The sequence below is a fragment of the Epinephelus lanceolatus genome, chromosome 15 (assembly GCF_041903045.1).
Source record: "Epinephelus lanceolatus isolate andai-2023 chromosome 15, ASM4190304v1, whole genome shotgun sequence".
NCBI classification, from domain to species: Eukaryota; Metazoa; Chordata; class Actinopteri; order Perciformes; family Serranidae; genus Epinephelus; species Epinephelus lanceolatus.
The window spans coordinates 33,051,475-33,072,513 of NC_135748.1; the positions used below are offsets into that span (position 1 = coordinate 33,051,475).

General features: G+C 42.1%; 1 protein-coding gene across 1 annotated transcript in view; it reads left to right on the forward strand.

Moving 5' to 3' along the window:
• slc25a21 (solute carrier family 25 member 21) overlaps positions 1–19,154 on the forward strand; it is a 138,746-nt gene extending 119,592 nt beyond the window's left edge. Inside the window, exons 5-11 of the mRNA XM_033643058.2 lie at positions 3,785–3,851; positions 4,623–4,682; positions 10,286–10,393; positions 10,500–10,664; positions 12,811–12,992; positions 14,038–14,090; positions 16,052–19,154. Coding sequence (XP_033498949.1) covers positions 3,785–3,851; positions 4,623–4,682; positions 10,286–10,393; positions 10,500–10,664; positions 12,811–12,992; positions 14,038–14,090; positions 16,052–16,113 — 697 coding nt within the window. The 3' untranslated portion in view covers positions 16,114–19,154. The remainder of the gene's footprint in view (positions 1–3,784; positions 3,852–4,622; positions 4,683–10,285; positions 10,394–10,499; positions 10,665–12,810; positions 12,993–14,037; positions 14,091–16,051) is intronic.
• The last annotated feature ends 1,885 nt before the right edge of the window (positions 19,155–21,039 follow it).

A 21,039-nucleotide genomic window follows, 5' to 3' on the forward strand; every position in this document is an offset into this window, starting at 1 on the left:
TGAGGCAGGTTTAGAAACACCAAAATCATGTTCCCAGTATAAAGTCAATCAGATGTGATATATGGTAATCCCATAGAAATAGAATTTCTGTTGATAATCCATAAAAATTTATATAAGTTACTGTGTAAATTTAATGCTTGCATGAGATTTATGATAAATAAGGTAAGAAAATGGTGGTCACTAGTTAAAATATTACTTCAACACGTAGCGTTTCAGTAAGGACAGTAAAGGTGCTTTCACACCTGCCCTGTTTGGTTTGGTTCAGTCATACTCAAGTTCATTTGCCCCCTAATGGCTAAAGTATACTTGCTGTACGAAACGCGTGCACGTGCACTTTTCGTGCACGTTTGGCTGCCATGCTTATTTTGCGGTCGTTTGGCACGTAGACCACACACTTTGCTGCGAGGTAGCATGATGCATATGTGAGATGCAATATTGACATGAACACTAGAGGCGCTCGTGCGAAGTATACCTAGAGACTGTGAATGTGAGGTCGGAGGTCATCACAATGGCGGTGAATAATTTTGAAGAGAGGCTGTCGGACCTTGTCCGTAATTATAAGGCATGGTGTGGGTGTTGTGATGCTGTATGTGCACTTCAATGAACGACAGTAGCTCATCAAAAGCATCGACAGACATGCGGAAATATTCCCTGTGCTTTTCCTCATCGATTGCTCGCATTGGTAAAACAAGGGAAACAAACTCCCCATGTGATTGGTTAAGGGACCGCACATACCACCTCCGATGGCGGCTGAGACGACACCTTTTCCTCTGCCAAGATCTAAACAGCAATAAAATTATGATCTCCTCTTCATTGAGAGTGTCCATGTTTGTGTTTATCTGGAAAAATACTGTCACCGCTTTCTTCACTTTTCGCAACCTCTGTGTCTAAGTGCTGCGGTCTGCCCCTAGCGGAGACTACCAATATCAGGCGTTTTGGTTGCATCGATGAACGTCCGTGGTGCAGCAAGTATACACACAGGTGCAGCACACTGTGTACGCGTACGTTTGGCCACGCAGCAAGTATACTTCTCGCTTAAGTGTGGTTCGATTGGGCAGGTGTGAACACAGCAATCACACTCAGGTGTGCACCAAAACAACCGGACTGAGACCTTCTTGAAGAGGTGGTCTCAGTCTGGTTACAAACAAACTCTGGTGTGGTTCGTTTGTGGTGAGAACATGTTCCGACCTGGATCTGAACCAACTGCAGTCACATGACACATTGTTTGGGTTAAACATGAGCATGTTACAGTCCTGGAGGATTATTAATGTGCACCTCCTCCTGTACTGCCTTAATATGCACATTCAGCACATCCAATGCATCAAAACATTGTTGGAGCCGCGCCTCGTTTTCAAACTGTATGGTTTGACTAAAATGAACAATGACAGCAATATAGTCCACGATGTATACCTAGCAACATCACTGCTGTATGCTTTAACTTTAGATAAAGATCATTAAAACATTTGTGTACATCTCAGAAACACCCAGTCACATTTCTGTTTACTTTAACAAGTGTGTAAAAAGGGATTTACATAAAACTAACAATCTAACCAGACTGACCATTTACTCTGTAAATATACTTCATAAAATGGATTGCTTACAAATACACTCCCTGTAAAATATAGGCATACATCTCTATATACATAACTCACTGTATCATTTTATTATTTTTCCTGCCTCCAAGTACGCTCTAAATCATGGCTGGACATATGATTGAGCAAAGGCAAACTACCAAATTGACTAAAATTATACAGCTACCGTCTTTTGAAACATCCAGTATATCAAAGTCTGAAATAAACTCTTAAATCATTTCATCTGCAGATTCCTGGAGAACTTGTTTGCCAAGGTTTGTGGTTTAAAAATATATCATGGAAGTCATGGTGCCAAACAGCAGCAATATACTTTCTGTTTCCATTTTGTGAGCTTGGTATTTGTCCTGCAGTCTGTAGTCAGGATTTATCTCAGAGCTGATGTATTAGACTCCACGTATACAGTAGCACTCATAAACAGGCAACTGAGTGTTTAGCATAGATATATATGTTTTGTGAATTGGCTAAACTGGCCGTTTAATGCACTACTGTAGCAGATGTTATCACTGTATGGTAATTAAGTAGATGCGTAGATTAACTTGGAAAGACTGCACGACATGACCTGACACTGATAATGCAGCCGTCACAAAGTTATATAAGGACTTGACTGATGCCGTTTATACGTACAATGCTTTGAACAAAAGTGTGACAAATGAATAAATGTAAATGATGGATTCCACAACAGCTAATTGATTTTAACATCTTACAGATATAGATGGGAGCCAATGGGTCCCTTGAATGACAAAATAAATACAGTCGGAGCTGTAAAACATAAAAATAAACACTTTTTAAGCCTCCATGCTAACAGTAGCCGTAGCCGTGTGCATTATTTTTTGGGTTGTCCGTCTGGCCCATTCTTGTTAAAGTGATAGACTTTCTTTCTTCAAATCTGGCACAAAGGTCCCCTCGAACTGATTACATTTTGGGTAGTCAAAGGTCAACTTGTCTGTCTTATTCTTATGAACATGATACTTCAAGAACACTTTGAGGGAATTTCTTAAAATTTGGCACAAACATTTACTTGAACTCAACAGAACTAATTAGACTATGATGGTCATAGCTCCAAGGTCAAGGTCAGTGTGACCTTGAATCTGTCCTATTCTCGTGAACACGATATCTCATATACACCTTCAGGGAATTTCTTCAGACTTGACACAAACATTTACTCTTACTAAAGAATAAACTGATTAGAAGGTTGAAGGTCAAAGGTCAAGGTCGGTGTGACCTTACAAAACAAGTTTTTGGCCATAACTCAAGAATTCTTGCACTGGGGCGTCGGTGGCTTAGTGGTAGACCAGGCGACCCATGTACAAGGCTGTTGCCGCAGCGGCCCGGGTTCGACTCAATTAATTACGACAAAACTTGACACATATGTCTAACAGGATATATTGATGAAGTGATGACTGTTTTCCATGGTTTGCAAAATGACTAATGTAAGGTAAACTGTACATTATTGGTATTGGATAAAACATGCAAAACCACTGGTATTGTTCTGTAAGGCCAAACTTCTTTTTATATATTGAGATGTTTTTGGATGTTTTTAATGCTTTATTGATAGTGAGTAGACAGATATGAAAGGGGAGAGAGGGGAGGATCTGCAGCAAAGGGCCCTGGTCCACTATTGAACCCTGGCTGTTGCGGTATGGACTCGACTAAATGGTATGCACTTTACACAGTAAGCTATTAGGGTGTCATGTAAAGCTTAACTCCTTAGTCATGTCACTTCTTTCAGTTACAAACAAACTCTGGTGCGGTTCATTTGTAACCAGCTCAAGACCACCTCTATATAAGTTCAGTTGTTTTGGTGTGCACCTAAGTGCGATTGCTGTGTTCACACCTGCCCAGACACACCTCACTTAGAGGGTAAACAAACTTGAGTTTGATTGAGCCGAACCGAACGGCAGGTGTGAAAGCACCCTGAGGTATCAAAAACATGATTCTTACTTTCAAGTCATTATAAACTAATGAAAACATAGTTATGACTGTTAGATTCCATTTCTGCCAAGAGATGCCTCTACATCCTACACAATGGACCTTAAAATAAACATGATAAAAAACAGCAGCAGTCACTAATATCTACAGTAATAAAAGTCATTTAAAAAGTTTGATGATGGAATAAAAGATCTCTTGAAGATGTTTCAGGTACCCTACAGTATATCGTCTTCCTGCATAACATTTTATTTCTGTCTCCACAGAGTCTTTGGCTTCTATAAAGGGATCCTGCCTCCGATCCTGGCGGAGACACCAAAGAGAGCAGTTAAGGTGAGATAAAGGATGTTTATCCATAGAAAACCGCAAAGCTTCTCGCACTCATGCAATGCTCCGGCTCCAGTTTCACCTTGAACTGCTCCACTGCTACATGAAAACACTTTAACCGCAGTTGCTCTAACATGGAACACATATGTTGGTTAAACACATGACGTCCGTCAGCCATGTTTGCCTCCTCAGCCACTCCTATTTGTTCTGTAGGCCTACTAAATATTGACTTACAAGCATTTTGTCCAAGCCTTTTCCTGAGCCACCATCTTTTGATATGTGCTTAGGAAGGCTTTCAACATTTTAGGGGCTGACGGGGCACAAATGAGGCCTGATGCATGGCATGGAGCTGCTCTGTAATGAGATACTGGAGAGGAGAATGTGTGAACTTTAAAAATAAGCACTCACACTGAGAAGATGGGGTAATCGCTCACACAGCTAACAAAGCTGGCTGATGGTGAGAAATGTCTGGAACGAGGGATTAAAGCAAATTAAAGCTCCGATTAAAACGCCTCTGCTGGCGTTTTGCCCTTTGCTCGGATAAATAAATCAGTTGACGTGTCTGCGTTAGACTTTTCTCTTTCCACACAGATTGTGGTCTCAACATAGTGTGTTTAGCCAATGCTCACCCGAGTTCCCCTTTCCTCCTGCATGTTTTTAAGGTAGCAGCTTTTAATAATGTGTGTCTACGTTGGGTGTGTTTGTGTGTGGAGATGTCAGTTTATGAATGCACTGTGACTTTCTGACAGCTTGTTTGTCCTGATCTTCCCTTTGCAGTTTTTCACCTTTGAGCAGTACAAGAAGTTGCTGAATTTGACCCCTTTGTCTCCTGGTGTGGTGAGTGTCTACACACAGAAACACCTGAATACACTCTCACCTGAAAAATAAACACTCACACACAGGACCAGGAAGAGTGTTACACCCAGTGTCAAAAATCAGCGTTTCAGCTCAGGTGCCAAAGGCTGGTAAAACAAAGACAAATGCCAAGAATAATTTTACTGGGCAAGTTACTTAATGTAAATCAATGCACATTTGTCAAAGCACAGGTTTAAATACTGTGTCATTTACAAATACAAATAATGCATGAGTACGCTTAGAGAATTAACTCCACATTTACATGTTTCTTCTTCTGTTCTTACTACTCCTGGCCTAAAAAATCATTCACTCTGTTTTGTGAGAGGGTTTTGTGAGAGTTTACTATTGTGGCAAATATAAAGTTTGCATAATGGCAACTTTACTGACTTAACGAGTCTTCTCACATTGGACCGGATAAAAAGTAAACTTCTCAAGTGGGGTTTAAACGAGGAGAGCTGGGACAACGCTTCTTAGAAATGTCTTAATTATGTTGTTGTGGCAAAGTAATCGCTTCCTGGATTATGTTCAGAGACGACGTGTCTTTCAGTTAAGGAAACTCTACATTCGTGCACCATGTAGGCTTTGGACGGAGGCAGTTGGGGAGGATGGTGGGCATACAAAGAGCAGGAAAGTGACACCAGAACTTTGAGTTCATGTCCGGACTCCTCTCTTAGGTTTAGGCAACAAAAGCACTTTGGCAAAGGTAAGGGGAAGATTGTAATTTTGGTTAAATGTTAATAATAAAAAAAATAATAATTATGCTGTAGTCACTATGTGTGGATAAAGTTATAATAATTGCAAGATTGCCTATTGTGGTGGAAAACAACTGAAACATGTTCAGTATCAATATTTTTGCAACTTGCTAGACATATTAATTAGCAGTTAGCATTCTTTATGGTACGCCATCCAAACTCCTAAATAAACTCCAATACATCCAGAACTCTGCTGCCCGTCTGCTCACCCATTCCCGATCCCACGATCACATCACCCCTGTCCTCCTGAACCTCCACTGGCTCCCTGTCCCACAACGCATCCAATTTGAAGTCCTTCTCCTCATTTATAAAGCCCTCTGTAACCAGGCCCCCTCCGACCTCACTGACCTGCTCCACCGCCACACTCCTTCCCGCAGCCTCCACTCCTCTGATGCCAACCTCCTGACTCCACCACTATTATTAATATTTCCTCATTACATTAACAGAAAACGTATTTCTATTAATATACAACATATTTGCTGTTCCAGATTAGTTGTATATAAACGTAATTTGTAGGAGACAGGGCTGACCTGTAATGACACGTTTGTTAGGCGTTAAGCACATGTGAAGTCATCCTTAATGGCTGACGGACACATTGAAATACAGGTAACTGAATAAAGATATCTAACCAACTTAAATGCATACCAATTTGGGTCCAATTTAACCTGCACTACATTGTTATTTAACAAAAAATACCATGACTGTCAAACCAACTGGAGTAAACCACATAACAAATGATGAGTGAGATTCTGCTGTAAGATTGTAGTTGTAGTAAAATGCTTGATTACAGATGTCAGTGTGAATCAAGTTTCATACTTCTAAAGCTCCTGTTTTAGGAGTTAGACATATGAAGTGTTGCATTTAAAATCAGCTGATCAGGGCGGCTCCATGAGCTCATGTTCCTGCCTAAACCTCCACTGTATCAGCTTCATTCCAGGCATCAGAGCTGCCAGAGGAAAAGTTTGGTGTCAGTACAACTGGCAGCTTGTCAGGAGCCATTTTTTTATTGCAGAGGCATTGTTCTGATTTTTATGGGCTCCAAATGTGAGTCAATGTGTAATGTTTAGCATGGGCAAATATAATCTTCCAGAAACATTACAAGTCAATGCAAATACATTTTTTACTGGTGGCATGCTGTCTGTACTGTGAGTATCAGGAGAGTTTTGCTTCGGATCTTTATTCCATCACATTGGATTTGAAATGTAACAATGACTATTATAGTTAGGTGCGTGCTTAAAGGATTACTTCATCCACAAAATGACCATTTGGGTGAATTTTTCTATAACTCACCTGTAAAATTTTTTATTAAGGCTTAAAGTTATGCATAATTATGGGCAAGCCATTATAACTGACAGGCTGTCTGCAAGGCCATGCTACAGTCCATGAGTCAGATCTACCCCTCATTCCTCCACAGCTCCACCCACTCTCCAAATATGGTCACTTCTGGCAGTGGTCGAAATGCCAATCTCGAGGCTTCAAAACAGGAGTTCACAAACCAATGGGTGACGTCATGGTGTCTATGTCTGTTATTTTGTACAGTCTGTATTTATAATGGATCATTTGACAGCAGCCATGTAGGACCGTTGGCAAAAGTTTTAGGCATGGCAGAAATCCAACCGATCATCTAACAAGCCAGATTGTTTATCTTTCAGGCAATTAATTGGGTGTTGTCACCCTCCTCACACTGCAAGTCAAACAACAAACAATTCAGCATGTAATTGGCCAAATTCTAAAATTAGTCGAGCTTAACAGTGTCTGCCAATTTCAGACTGAGCGGTTGTATGTTTACAAACTAGTAGTACTCAAGGTAAAAATGAATAAGAGCTTGAAAGACCAAAAAACCTTTTAAAGCTGAATTTCGTCACTTAAACCTCAAATTGTCATTGTTTCATTTGAATCCATTGTGGTGTAGTGAAGCCAAAATAATTACATGCATTACGCCGTCCTAACAAACAGACTCTGCTGTATGTTTGCTCGGTGGTTATTAATTCTGGAGACTGGTTACACCTCAGGCCATGAATCTACAAGTGGTTTCATCCTTCTTGACCAGCCTGGTTTCTGTTATATTGAGTCAGAGTTTTAAGCTAGACAGATCTGTGTTGCTGGGGTGCGGTCACCACACTCTGCCTATTCAGGTGGCAGCCAAGTGTCAGGAGTGATGGATGGCTTACCTGTAACTCAGCATGAAGGCCGCCCCAGCACCGCACATATCCTCGTCTTGTTTTCACAGCCATTGGTGGAGAAATGTTTACCTGTCCCATCCATCATGCTCTCCACCTCCTTCTCTATCTCTTCATCTTCCTCTTCCTCAAGTGCCTCCAACCCCATTTACCCCAGAGGCCCTCGCCTATCAAGTACTGTAATCACATCAGATCATTAGTGCGAGTGAATTACAGATTGATTCTGAATGGCTCTCACTCTCCTTTTCAGTGTGGCACAGCTGAATGCCTTCACTCTGATTAATGAGGACACACACAGTAATAATACAAATAAGGAATTAAAACGTGGCTGGCTGGCTGTGTAAACATCACGAGGCATGTCTGAGAGGATGGGTCCTGGGGCCCTGACAGCAGGATAAAGAGGCAGGAAGAGTAATGAGCTATAGACACGTTCTTGACAGGTTCCCATTACGCTTCTCTGCATGCACACATGCACACACACATGCACACCCACACACTTATACAGTCCCATGCAAATCCATGCAGTTTTCAAAAAGTCCCCTATTAATTACATGTCAGGGTTAAATATTTACAAGTAGGTAGTGGTTGTTCTTACCTCTTATATCGCATCGGGTGGCACAAAACAAATTAAAGTAGAATTTTTATTTTTTTCTTCCTTTAACTGAATTTTCCACCTTTTAATAACGAATCTTAAACAGCTTGCTACTCACCTTCCTAGTTTCTCTCCTTTTGTTCATTTTCCTCTGCCTCCTGTAAGTCATCCAACATCTTGTCAAGTGATAACAAACACAGGTGTCTCGTGTGTCTTCAAGCATTTGTCAGATGACAACAATGACAGACATGACAGAAACAAATGTCGACTTTAGACAGGACAAAAAGACTTGGGGAACGAGTTTCTGAAAGCGAAACTTCGATTCAACGTCAAGCTCTGGCAGCTCAGTCAGATAGTTGTCCTCATTAGTTGCGGTTACACGGACTATATTTCTTCAAGTGGATTAAATCATCCTGATCAGAGATTCCAACTTAACTGTTTATACGGACACTAAACAAAATGATTTGATAACACGCCTCAAAGCGTGTCATCTGAATATAACTATTTGACTTGCGCAACATGGTTTCAGCTGCTGTGAAGTGTCCAATCTGCCCAACATATAACACAAGGAGAAGGTGTTTTCCCACCTTTTTTGAGAAGATTCAGTTCATTCAAGTGTAGAAGGAGAGGATGTTCTTTCATCCGTTAATACAGTTTAGTAATAAGTAACGTAAAGTGTAACCCAGGTTATTTTCTTTACCAACAAATAACAGATGTCCCCGAAATACTTTGCATGCAGACTACTACCGGCGTTCCCTAAACATGTCATATACAGGCCACTGCTACAGGTAGCGATAGACGATTATGTCCAGCAATGCCACTCCTGTAGCGACGTTACACAAGGCTACTGTTTCTATCAGAGAATACATTTATTAATCAGAGCACTCACATAAGAACGCAACAGAAGCGCGTTGCATTCACTGTATAAATAAAAAAAATCGACACATTATCTCGTAATTACGAGATCTTATGTTGTAATTACGACTTATCTCAATGTGCTTCCGTAGTCTACAGATATAATGATTTTATTCTGAAAAACCTTGACTGGAAGTACTGTCCTTGTGTTTCTCAGTAGACTCACCTTACAAATCAGCTAACATTAACGTTATTATGGAATCAGCGAAAGGCCTTATTGTAGTACAACATCGGGATCTCTACAAGATCTCATAATAACGACATAAGGTCTCATAATTACAAGATAATGTGTTGTTTTTTTATTTATTCAGTGAATGCAATGCGCTTCCATAGATGCAGCACTAGCAGGGCGCTAAATATTTTTTTAATTTATAAACTCTGTCAAAATCAACACAGGAAGGCGCACAGAAACAGCTGTTGCAGCATGTTGTGATAATGTAACTGAGGGCACGTTCAATCTCAAAATGTTTTGCTATGGTTTCCGGGTTGAATGATATGAGACGGTGTGCAATGGGCTTTGAGGTACGTTTTCTTTTGTTTGGTGGGTGTGTCAGAGGTGGTACCCAATCAGCAATGTCTAGTTTTTTTACCTAATGTTCTTTTTTGTTGTTATATTTTACACTAAACATATGTCCCCATGCTAATAAAGCCCCTTTAAATTGATTGTAATTAAACCCCACTGTACTAAAAGGCAGTGCGATTGCAAAACACGACAGTGTTCAACGTACCACTGTTTCTGTTGGTATAAATGTTTTGCTACATTTCGTCAGGGCTGCCCTCATGTTACCTCCATGTGGGGCAAACATGCACAAATAAAATATATGTATTTATTCCAATGAGAGAGAAACAATCAGATTAAGTGTTCACACGGTCATTGGGCGCTAATATTTCCTATTAAAGGGGTTATCACAAGGTTTACACCACCTCTCTCAACCCCATTGAAAATTTCTTACGATTTGATGGGCTCACACCGGGTTCTTCCTGTTGAGGTGGTCACATAAGACTTTTTTGTTCTGATTATTAGATGAATATTTAGGTCCAAATAAATCAATTATTGTTTAAATCTGTTTTGCCTATTCTGCTCTGTCTCTACCCAAATATTATCTCCACATTCTCACTCCTAAATCACATTGATCTCCCCTCCAGGCACTGTCTGTAGCAGGGCTCGGCGCAGGCTTGACTGAGGCTGTTGTCGTCAATCCATTCGAGGTGGTGAAAGTCAGTCTCCAGGCCAACCGTGACGCCTTCAAACAGGTTGATAGAAATAATATGTTGTAATATGCTCTTTTCTGTGAATGCCCAGTGTTTTGTTTTTTGTCATTATGTGACATTTTCTTTGAATTCATTCTCTCCAATACAGCAACCGTCTTCATTCGCTCAAGCAAGGCACATAATTAATGCAAACGGATTTGGGCGGAATGGCCTGAATAAAGGACTAACATCGACACTGGGACGCCACGGAGTTTTCAACATGATCTACTTTGGCTTCTACTTCAACGTCAAGGATGCTATTCCCACCAACCCGGTAATATGCCAGTCAAAATCTATGATCACACTCCGACCTCCAGTGCTGTTTTGATTTTAGGGACAAATGCAGCCGAAGCCAAATGACAGATGCACCACTCCAGCTTTGCTTTGGTGTTTGTAACCTTGACTACACCTCGTTTCTTGCTAACTTCAGGCTATATGATATGCACATGTCCCAGCCACCTCGCCAGTGGGGAATTGCAAGTGTTTGACAGTATGATTAGTGATCCTGACTGCCATGGCAAAGAGGAAGCAGAAATCAGAGAGGAGCTTGTAAGATCAGCCCTGCTAATACCTCCGCTGTTTGCTCGTCATAACATCCTCAAAGTTTCAGATTACACATCCGGCAGTGCCTGATGGCCCAAACAAGTTAATTTTGTTTAATGGAAACGTTACCATACGCCAGCTCCACATGTACAAACCGGAGCATTAGATTAACTCCGATGAACTAATTGGAAGCAGACAACAGTACTATTTTCAAGACAAGGTTACAGTGGGAGCCCGGGCGCTGCTATATTTTCAACATTTTTCCAGTGACGCATGGTGTACAGAGGAGCAAGTGGTCATCCTCTGTGAATGATAATTATGTGGCTGGATGACCCAAATAGCTCTCTTCTTAGATTGTGGCCGTCGCTTTTGGGAATGATCCATCGGTATGTACGGTGAAGAAATGATCCTGTTTGTGAGAGGCTAACGACGGCTATTGTTGAGGCAGCAAAGAATAAATACTGCGGCCACCGACAGCTCACAGGCTGAGCTGATAGTGGCGTTTCTCCAAAGCCCTTTTGTCAGCAACATGAGCAATGAGCTTGCAACTCAAACATGTCCATAGTCAAATGAAGTTGGCCGAGCTCAGGCTTCTCTCACATCTCTATTTTAATAGTGCGGAGGAGGCAGATAGCACACTGCCATCATTCACAAGTGAATGTGTGAGGAGATGTTTGCTTAAGGCTGTTAGGAAGTGGGTTGATGGGTGTACTTAGGCCGCGGGTATGTCGCCCCCTTCCCCACATCCCACTTGAAAAAAACAGAAGAAGTGGGATTAGCTGTTGATTTACCTCGGCTCTCAGGGTGTCCACCCGCTTGAGAAAGGCCTGGACCAGAGAGGCTGCTGTCATTTGTAAAAATATCCCGGCCAATTAGCTGTCAGAGCTCTCTGAGTCTGGGCTTCTTTGGTACAGTAATACCCCTGTGCCGAGTCACAGCCCAATTACCCAAATTGTCCCCATATGCCTCCCCAGTCTGCCTGCATGCACCCTGTTTATAAATCCTCTGTCTTGGCTCCCCCAAAGAACATGTGCTTCTGCTCAGCCAATCAGAGCGCTGCACCACAGTCAGGAAGCACTAATCTGCCCCCCGCTACCATAAAATGATCAGGGCTTTCATGCCAGCTTTGCAATCATATGCACAAGCCCCCTCATGCTCTCCCCCCTCTTCTGCTCACATATACATACACATAATGTCTCACCACTTACTTAGTCAACTCCGGGGCACTACTTTCTCTCTGGTGCTGTAAGTCTTATTTACAACGTATGTTTCGTGCAATGATATTTAACACCTGGTGCCCACTCTGGAAATGTTTCCAGTAAAATGGTGCTTGTTGAACATACTTACCAGGATTTAGTGTTAATGTTTTTTTTCTCACTTGCCACACATGAAAGGGTCAGAAAAATACTCACCTGAACTCAATTTTTACCTGCGCCTATAATAATCGTTTTATTTATTAACAGTTATCAGATAACAAGAAAGACCAAAGTTAATTGTCATGAGAAACAACCCCGATTTAACTTATGACAAACTGTGCAATACATAGTCGGAGCTAAGCCAACATCCTCCAGCGCCACCCAACATAACTCCTGTTTCCAGGATAAGTGAAACTTTTTCTTTACTCACCACCATTTTCTTGCAAGTGCTTAGTCGGCACTGCGCATGTGCAATTCTCAACAGAGACGAGCAGCGAGAAGGCTTTCTCCTTAGCTACATCCATCACCAGCTCTGGAGAAAACAATGTTTAATTCTCTTTTATTATTTCTTCGATTGGACACGTTAGTTGCTCGAGTTACTTGCCCCCAAACTATTGGGCACTCCTTATTGTTGAGTCCTTTATACTTTATTTTAATCTTGTATCCCTTCTTCTTTACCAGGACCCCACCCTGGAGTTCCTGAGGAAGTTTGCCATTGGCCTGGTGTCGGGGACCATCTCCTCCTGCGTTAACATTCCCTTCGACGTAGCCAAGAGCCGCATCCAAGGCCCCCAGCCTGTGCCCGGAGAGATCAAATACCGCACCTGCTTCCAGACCATGGCGCTGGTGTACCGGGAGGAGGGGTACGAGCAAAGGGGGGGTTAAGCAGAGGATCAAAAGTAAAAAAAAAAATTAAAACACTGGCACTGATGCATCCAAGAATTAATGAGGCACTTTGTCTGTTTTGTTAGCAATTGATAGTTGGTTATCTGCCAAGCTAGCTGTCAGAGAAGACAAATGTAGCAGCTGCAGCTACATGTTAGCAGGGTTTGATTGTGCAGCGTGAGTTTCCTGCACTAACTACAGAGGAAGTGTACGAACAGCTTAATGCAAAGCTGTGATCCGATGAATGGAAACCAAATAGTGACGTTACATTCTGGGCCGTGTTCCCCACGTGTGTGATCATACATCTCTGCAGTCTGTCAGACGTACAGTAAATGTTAGCATATTTTCAAGCCTCGCAGAATGGCAGCTCTAAATGGAAGCTTCAAGGAAAAGATGTATGTTATGTTAGCAATTGCCCCAGGCGCTCCACTTTCCCCCATGCAGCTCAAGTAGACAAGGGCCAGCGAGATGTTTGTAGTTAGTGGATGCAGGAGCCTCGGGGGCGGCTGCAGGAACGGCACTGAAACGTTGTCGTCGCAGGGGTGCGTGGAGGGTGCCCCCTCCGCCACATCCAGTCCCCTGCTCTAACACAACACAGTCCCAGCTAATTAGTGGTCCCTATGGGAGACGTCGTTAAGCAGACCCTAACGAGCCGCACGGCGCTCCACGGGTCAATCTAATCAGACAGAGGGCCAGGGAGGAAGTGGGTCGAGCCTTATTAACGCCATCAGTGGCGGGGGCAGGGAGCGGGACAGGGAGCACGAGGCGGAGGCAGGCAGCCACTGATCACCTTGAATGCATTAAGGGGCAGGTACTCACCACCGCTGGTCGTTAGACCCCAGCTATGTACCTGACGGGGTGAGAGACAGGCAGCCAGGCAGAAAGACAGGCTACAGGCTACACACACATAGTAAAGGCAGACATGGATGAAAATAGTCCTCTGTTGACTTGATTCACATATTTTGAGTTTTAACTACAGTACTTTGTATTTGCAAATATTTAACATCCTGTTTTTTTCTGTAGGTACTTGGCCCTGTACAAGGGGTTGGTGCCCAAGATAATGAGGCTTGGACCAGGTAACAATAAACACTTCTTTATACTGATATCAAAAATGTCCATATAATCACAAATTGCTTGCTACAGCCGATGCAAAGGGGTTTAGTTTGAACTAGACCTAATAGAAACAAACTGAAATCTATGTTTTTAATGTGCGGGAACTCCCAAATTATTAATCTAGACGGAGCTTTCCAACTTACGTCAGTGTTAAATTCACCCTTCATGAGTTTTTCCAATGAAATGAGGCAGGAACAAACACTACTTCCTTCTCAGATGTGTTAATTCTTACTGTTTTGTACTGTAACAAAACAGACAAATCCATGTTTACATTATTTTTGGTATCTACTGTATGTGATGTTTGAATTGTAATATTGAGAGCCAGAATAACTGCCAACCCTAATATTCTTCCTCATAGAGTGCTGCAGGAATGAGTCCTTAAACCCAGAAATGAGTTAGCATGTTAGCACTCTTGGTTCCCTCATCTTGAAGTCAATGGGTTTTTGGTTAGATGCCTGTAATAAGATCTGTGGTTAACTCAAGCTTAAGAGACTTCTACATTTTGATCTGCAACATAAAACATGCCAGTAAATACTCCACTCATGATTTTTGAAGCTCTTAAGTGTCCCTAAAAAAGGCATTTGCCAACAAGTAGTTAAATGAGACTACAGAACGTCATCACGCCGAACACGGCTTTACAGCCTCACTGTGGTGGCGATGTTAAGTCATGATATTGTGGTGTAGTTGGTTTATAGCCTTACGTTAGCTTTTTCCCTCTGGCGATTGCATTTACGCTTCAGAAATTATAAAAGTGGTGTTCATTCGTGAAGATTATCTGGCTGAACATAACATGAAAGCATGGGCGGATTATGCGACAATGGGCCCCTGGGCACAGACATGCAGAAGACCCCACCCCCACTCCCACATTGGAGCAAGACACACAGACTTTGTAGTTGTTTTGTGTCTCTTTTTAGTCGTTTTATGTTTCTTTGTGGCATTTTAAGTCTCCTTCTGGTCACTACACGCAGCACATTCTTGCTCTGATCTGTGTTTTGGTCATGGACTTTTCACGTCCACATACAACGTGCAAAGTACCCTGGGTGCGTTGGATGTTGACTTCTGGGACATTGTGTCAAGTTCTGCTTGTTGCATGCATTATCTTCTTTCAAAATACACTTTCTTTCACAGGAAATTTAAGTCGGTACAACACTGCGTATTTACGTTGTTTTTTTTTTTGTTTTTTTTTTTCCCTTCAACAAACACACATGGTTAGGTTTAGGCAACAAAAATACGTGGTTGGATTTAGGAAAAGAAAATAGGGTTTGGCTTTAGAATCTCACAGAATGTGAACACCTTTCTCTCGGGTGAAAGTCAATGTTTGTTGGACCCATCCACAACCCCTCCTGCTCACCCACATGGACTTTCGCCGCCTTGATTTTCGTCCTTGTCCTGCCGCGTTTCCCCTGCCGCCGCCGGGTGCCAATAAACTATAACAGCAACCAGCCGCGTATCATGCCGATGTAAAGGATGCCTTCTTTCCTTGGTTTCTGATGCCGCTAGCCACTGCTCAAGCACCGGATTTCAACAACTTTGGAGTGAGACGGGGCTCGCACACGTCTCTTGGAGTGACATTTTGTAGGTAAAGGTCAGAGGGGACATTTTTGGTTCCTGGGCCTGTTCAGTAATCCATCCATGCATGTAAATATCTAAAACATTTGTTTGCCACAGAGCTTATCCTCTGTAATTATGCAAAATTCAATGGGAAAATCCCACTGGCCTATTGTCGAGGGAACCAGGGTGAAATTTCAGGGCTGACCTACAAATAAATGTCATCCCTGCAGCACTCTATTTACCCATCCATGTAATGTCCATATATAATAAAGTATATTCTTGTGTTCCTATTGGTTGCGTAGCTGGCGCTGCTTATTCACTAGCAGAGATATACAGGTTGATTCACTGCGTCTTTCTTCTTGTTTGGTTACAGGTGGAGCGGTGATGCTGCTGGTCTATGAATATGTGTCTGGATGGCTGCAGAGGAACTGGTAACAAAAAACAGCACAGAAAGGAAACCCAAGAGAGTGCCTTATGGATCGTATCACAATGCTGTTTCCGTTAACTGACTCCAGTAACGTCAGATCAAATTAGTTCTTAGTTTGTTTTTTGTTTTGTTTTTTAACTTGAAGACACAATAATCATCTGCAAAATACCAAGTCAGCATTACAATAAAACTTAGAATGCAAACTTTCTAGGGACAAACATCTTTATCAGAGTTACTTTCTCAGGAATGAAAACCAGCTGGAATATTTGAAAACTGACAAATTCTTTTCTAATGGAAAACATGTTTTTAACAGTGGATCAGTAGGTTTTAAACGCCCTGAAATCCTACTGGCTCAATCCACTTCCTACCATGAGTAATGAGGTCCTACATGAACACAATATTCTCTGCCAAAGTTAAAACAGTTTTTCGTTATTTCACATGAGACATTTATGTATTTCATGCCTTTTTTTTTGCTGCGCTCCTCTCTCTGGTTTACAGTGGGCGGTGCTCAGTTGGGAAAGGTTGTGGGGTTGTTTGCTCATGTTGCCAGTTCTGTCTGTCAAATCTGAGCAAACCACACCCTCACAGCCCTGATGAAGCAAATAATGTGAGCTTTTACGCTTCTCATCTCTTAAAGAGTAATAGCGAAGAATGTTTTTTCATGAAGTAGCTTTTTTTAGTCAAGATACTTAATGTTATAGCTCTAAATATTTGAAACCACGTTTTCAGGGGCTTTAAAGCTGGGGTAGGCAGTTTTCTGGGAAACGGGACAGCCACTTCTTACATTTCTCCCCTGTCTGTCCTAAACCCCTCCCACCAGACGAGCATGTGTTTCATACAGTGACCTATACGGGTACTACTCAGTCATTTCAGTCATCCTGAATGTGATTGTGATCCTGTTGTATAGCATCAATTCTATGAGAATTACCGTCCTGTTTTCTTTTCAATTGTTGGGGCCTGTAAAGCCTTTTGAGATGACAGTGACTACGTTTACATGCACAAAATTTTCCAGTTCTTGCCCTTATTCTGAAAAAGACAATATTCCTATTATGCTGTTTACATGGCTAATGAAAATAATTATTCCACCAATATTCCTGTTTATATGCAACCGTGCATACTCCGATTAATGTGACCTTAATGTGTCGTCTTAACGTCAAAATATGGAAAGGTGGATCAGCCATTTTGCTTCTTTGCATCAATGTAGAATTTTTTCAGAGTTTCCCACAAGTTGGGCGGCCATTAGCTCACCTGGTAGAGCAGGTGCCCCATGTACAAAGGCTCTGTCCATACCGCAGTGGCCGCGGCCTCCATTAAAACCCACAGCCCCCTGCTGCATGCCATCCCCGACTCTCTCCCTTCACGCCAAAACAGACTGCCCTATCAATCAAAGGCAAAAGCCCTAAAAAAAAAATTCATGTAAAAAAAAAAACATTCCCTACTTTAACCATTCAAACGCAGCCTCCCTCTTTCATTCCTTCAACCACCTTCTTGAAAAGGTCAGCATTGAGATACTTTTGCGTATCCGAAAACCTGTTGATATCCAAGTCTTTCATAATGTTTAAAAGTAGGTGTGTTTCTCCTTCCAACCAGAAATGTGTGCATTTCTTCAACGCACAGAGCTGACTGCTTTGTGTCGCAAACTGTGGTAAAAACCCCAATTCAGACACATATTCTGAAGGCGCTGTAAACATGTCCAAAGAATGAAGAATGAAGAAAATGAAGAAAAACTGGACTAATACCAGCATATCCCACAAGTCTTAATTGCAAAGTACTAAATTTGCAAAATGGCCTAATTTGGAATATTCAAACAGAATTTGCTGTCTATATGACCCATATCAAATTAGGAATATTGTCATATTTGACAATGTGCATGTAAATGTAATCAGTGTGATTTGAGGCTCGAGCTTAACGTGACATTACCATGAACTTGAATTAGCCGCAGACGTGAGCCTCTGCCTACTGTTAGCAGAAGGCTAAACTGTTAGTAACATTTTCTCTCCATCTCTGAAACACTTAGCTTCTTTCGTTTGTTAGTTCGTTAGTTCGTTTTATCATCAGAGTTTCTTTTAGACTGTTTTTAATAAGTCTACCTTCCTTTTTTTAGACAGTTGTTGCCAGTGCTGGAAAAACAACTTCCTCTGCAGGGTTCTCCATCATTGAAACAGGCCTTCACCATCTAAAGGGACGTGCAGTTGCATCTGCATTTATAGAAGAGCCAATAGGAACGCCCTCTCTCCTAAATGACCTGTGATTGGCCAAAGTATCCCGTCACACGCTAGATTTTCTAAAGCCTGAAAAGAGCAGCAAGAGGAGGTGCAGAAGTGTAGTTTTCTCTCAGACCACTTGAATGACAATATGCTTAAAAGTTAATAAGGCGCAATGGCATGCAAAAATAAAACTGCCTATCCCAGCTTTAATGGTCAGTTTCAAAACACCAGGGAATGAGTGAAGGCATGTTACAACAGGACTTACAAAACACACTCAGCTCTACACCCACTGTAGAGCACACAGATATAAGTCATGGTTATATAGCTGCACAGAACGCAATACACACCGAGGTCATCTGTCTCTATCAAACATCAGTCTTATCTTAATGTAAACTGCTCATTGAGGAGCAGTTTTTGAAGTCCGCTACAGTGCACACACACCTACTACAGCAGTGTCTATATGCACACACTCTGTTAATACTGTGTGTCCATGTCTTCATGTATAACAATGCATACGTGATCGCAATTATATGCTATGATCACACCCGTAGTACTGAGCCTTACTGTACACCTCAGACAAACCAAATAGCCGCAGTAGTGCCTGATAATTCATACAAGAATTACTGTGTGTAGGAATTTCTTACACACATTTTTAAGGCCTATTGCAGAACTTTTTTAATGAATATCTTTTTGCATGACTGATGTTTTTCTGTACCTCTTTTAATTGGACGTGTGTGAAAGCTTTTATTAGTAAGAAATTGTGTTAATCTGACTTATCTCAATGTAATTATCAGCATTTGTCAAAAGCTACTTGTTACAAATAAAAAAAGAATGAAACTAAACTCACTTGGTTCCTCACTGTGTGTGTGTGCATGTATGTGTGTGTTTGGAGTGTGTTAAGCACTTGTGCGCCCTGTAAGTTTGTGTTGCTGCGTGTTTGCCTCTCACTGGGAGCGTTTGAGCTTGGCATCGATATAAGCGTATCACCTTCCTTCACTTAACCACTTCTTCACCCTCCTCCTCGTCAGAGCACTGTTGTTTGAGAACCTGTCAGCTGTATTAGCCAACCCGGTGTCAGTCTTTTCTCAGTCTCTCTCGGTGGCGGCCTGAGCACACAACGCTAGTGCAAGCTAAAACAACAAGCTCAAGAAATGCAAATGTGGCTGCAGGAATCGGGGGTTACCGCACACATTTCTCTCCCTCTGCCAATCTATCTCTTACACAAATATGCACACACACACATGCAAACACACACACACCTGTTGCACAGCCTTCGGGGTAGTGGCTGCTCTGTAAGAGACTCATCTTAACCTCATCTGGTAGTAGCTTACACTGAGCCACGTTGGCATTTGACAGTCATCATTAATGTGGGAGTTTCTCTCTGCCAAAATGGAACGGCTCCTGGTTTTTTGCCCAGGGGGCACGTGGTGATAGACTAACAACTGCGGCTTGCAGACTGATGGAATTGTAAGCGCTTAACGTGTCCTTTTTGTAGTGGAGTGCTGAGCGTGTATGTTTGCTTCAGACTTCACAGTTAGCAACATGTGCAGCGTGTATTACTGGTAGCCAGGCAACAGAACCACCCTTCACCTGAATTCCCTGCACACACCGCTGATCATAAATCTTTTGCAGCAAAGTCCCCCTTCTTTACACCTTTTCCATGTACGCTCCTCATCTTCAGCAGTAACATTTCAATTCAGTGGCTCCACTCTGACAAGCCTGCAATTTGGACATGGCCGTACCTGTCTGTCCCTGTGTGTTTAATGATTAATATAAATTAAAATGTCCAGGATTTACACTGCATGTAAAAAGCAGTTTTTCATGCAAGTGTGATTGGACATTGAAGCCGCGTGTGTACATACCAAAGACGCGGAACCAGACATGTGATTTTCCGAGCCCAGTTTTTCTTTTCAAGAGCTTTTACTCACCTGTGTGCTCAACGTTGCTGTTTTAAGGCATTAAGAAAACATTCTGGCTGTTGTCAGCTTCTTTTAGAAATGTTCAATGAGCAGGAACACGCATGAAGTGCTGTGTTCGCCCCGTACTCTGCTCTGTGTTACCCTGCAAATGGCTGTCTTGTGTCTGATTGCATGTGGAGAAGTAAAGATAACCATATGACACTGAAGTCAGACTCGACATCATTAATTATAAACACGTGTCTGCCCCTATTTTTAAAACTACGCCTTTTAGACCCTCGCCTCCATAAAGCTGACCAACATTAGACTACAAGAGCAGGGATGATTAGACTTTCGAGAAGCTTTTCCTCCTGTCTAGAAAACACACTGTTCCTATTTTTTAAATACTGGTGTCAATTAAGACGACCACATTTTAATTTTGTTGCATGAGTCAGAGGAGGCTAACAAGGCTGTGCTCAGTTCATGTAGCTTAGTTGAAAGGAAAAGTTGTTTGGCCTTGTGTGTAGGCTGAGGTAAAAAAAAAAACAACAAAGACGAGCATGTAACGACTTTTTCATGTCACTCAGAGAGTTAACCATCATTTACTGTATGTGATGGATGGTGGAGGGTAAAGGGGTGGCCGTGAGGGCTGGCTGGTACAGCGAGTGTATGATCAGCACGTCCCTGTGATGTGGTTCACATACGGTCAAAGAAACACTACGATCCCTGAGCAACGGTCCGTGACCACTGGATGCGGAGAAGAGTGCTTTCCAAGTCAAATCAGCCCCTGCATGGGGAGGACTGTTGACACTGTCGCATGAAGGGACTGTTT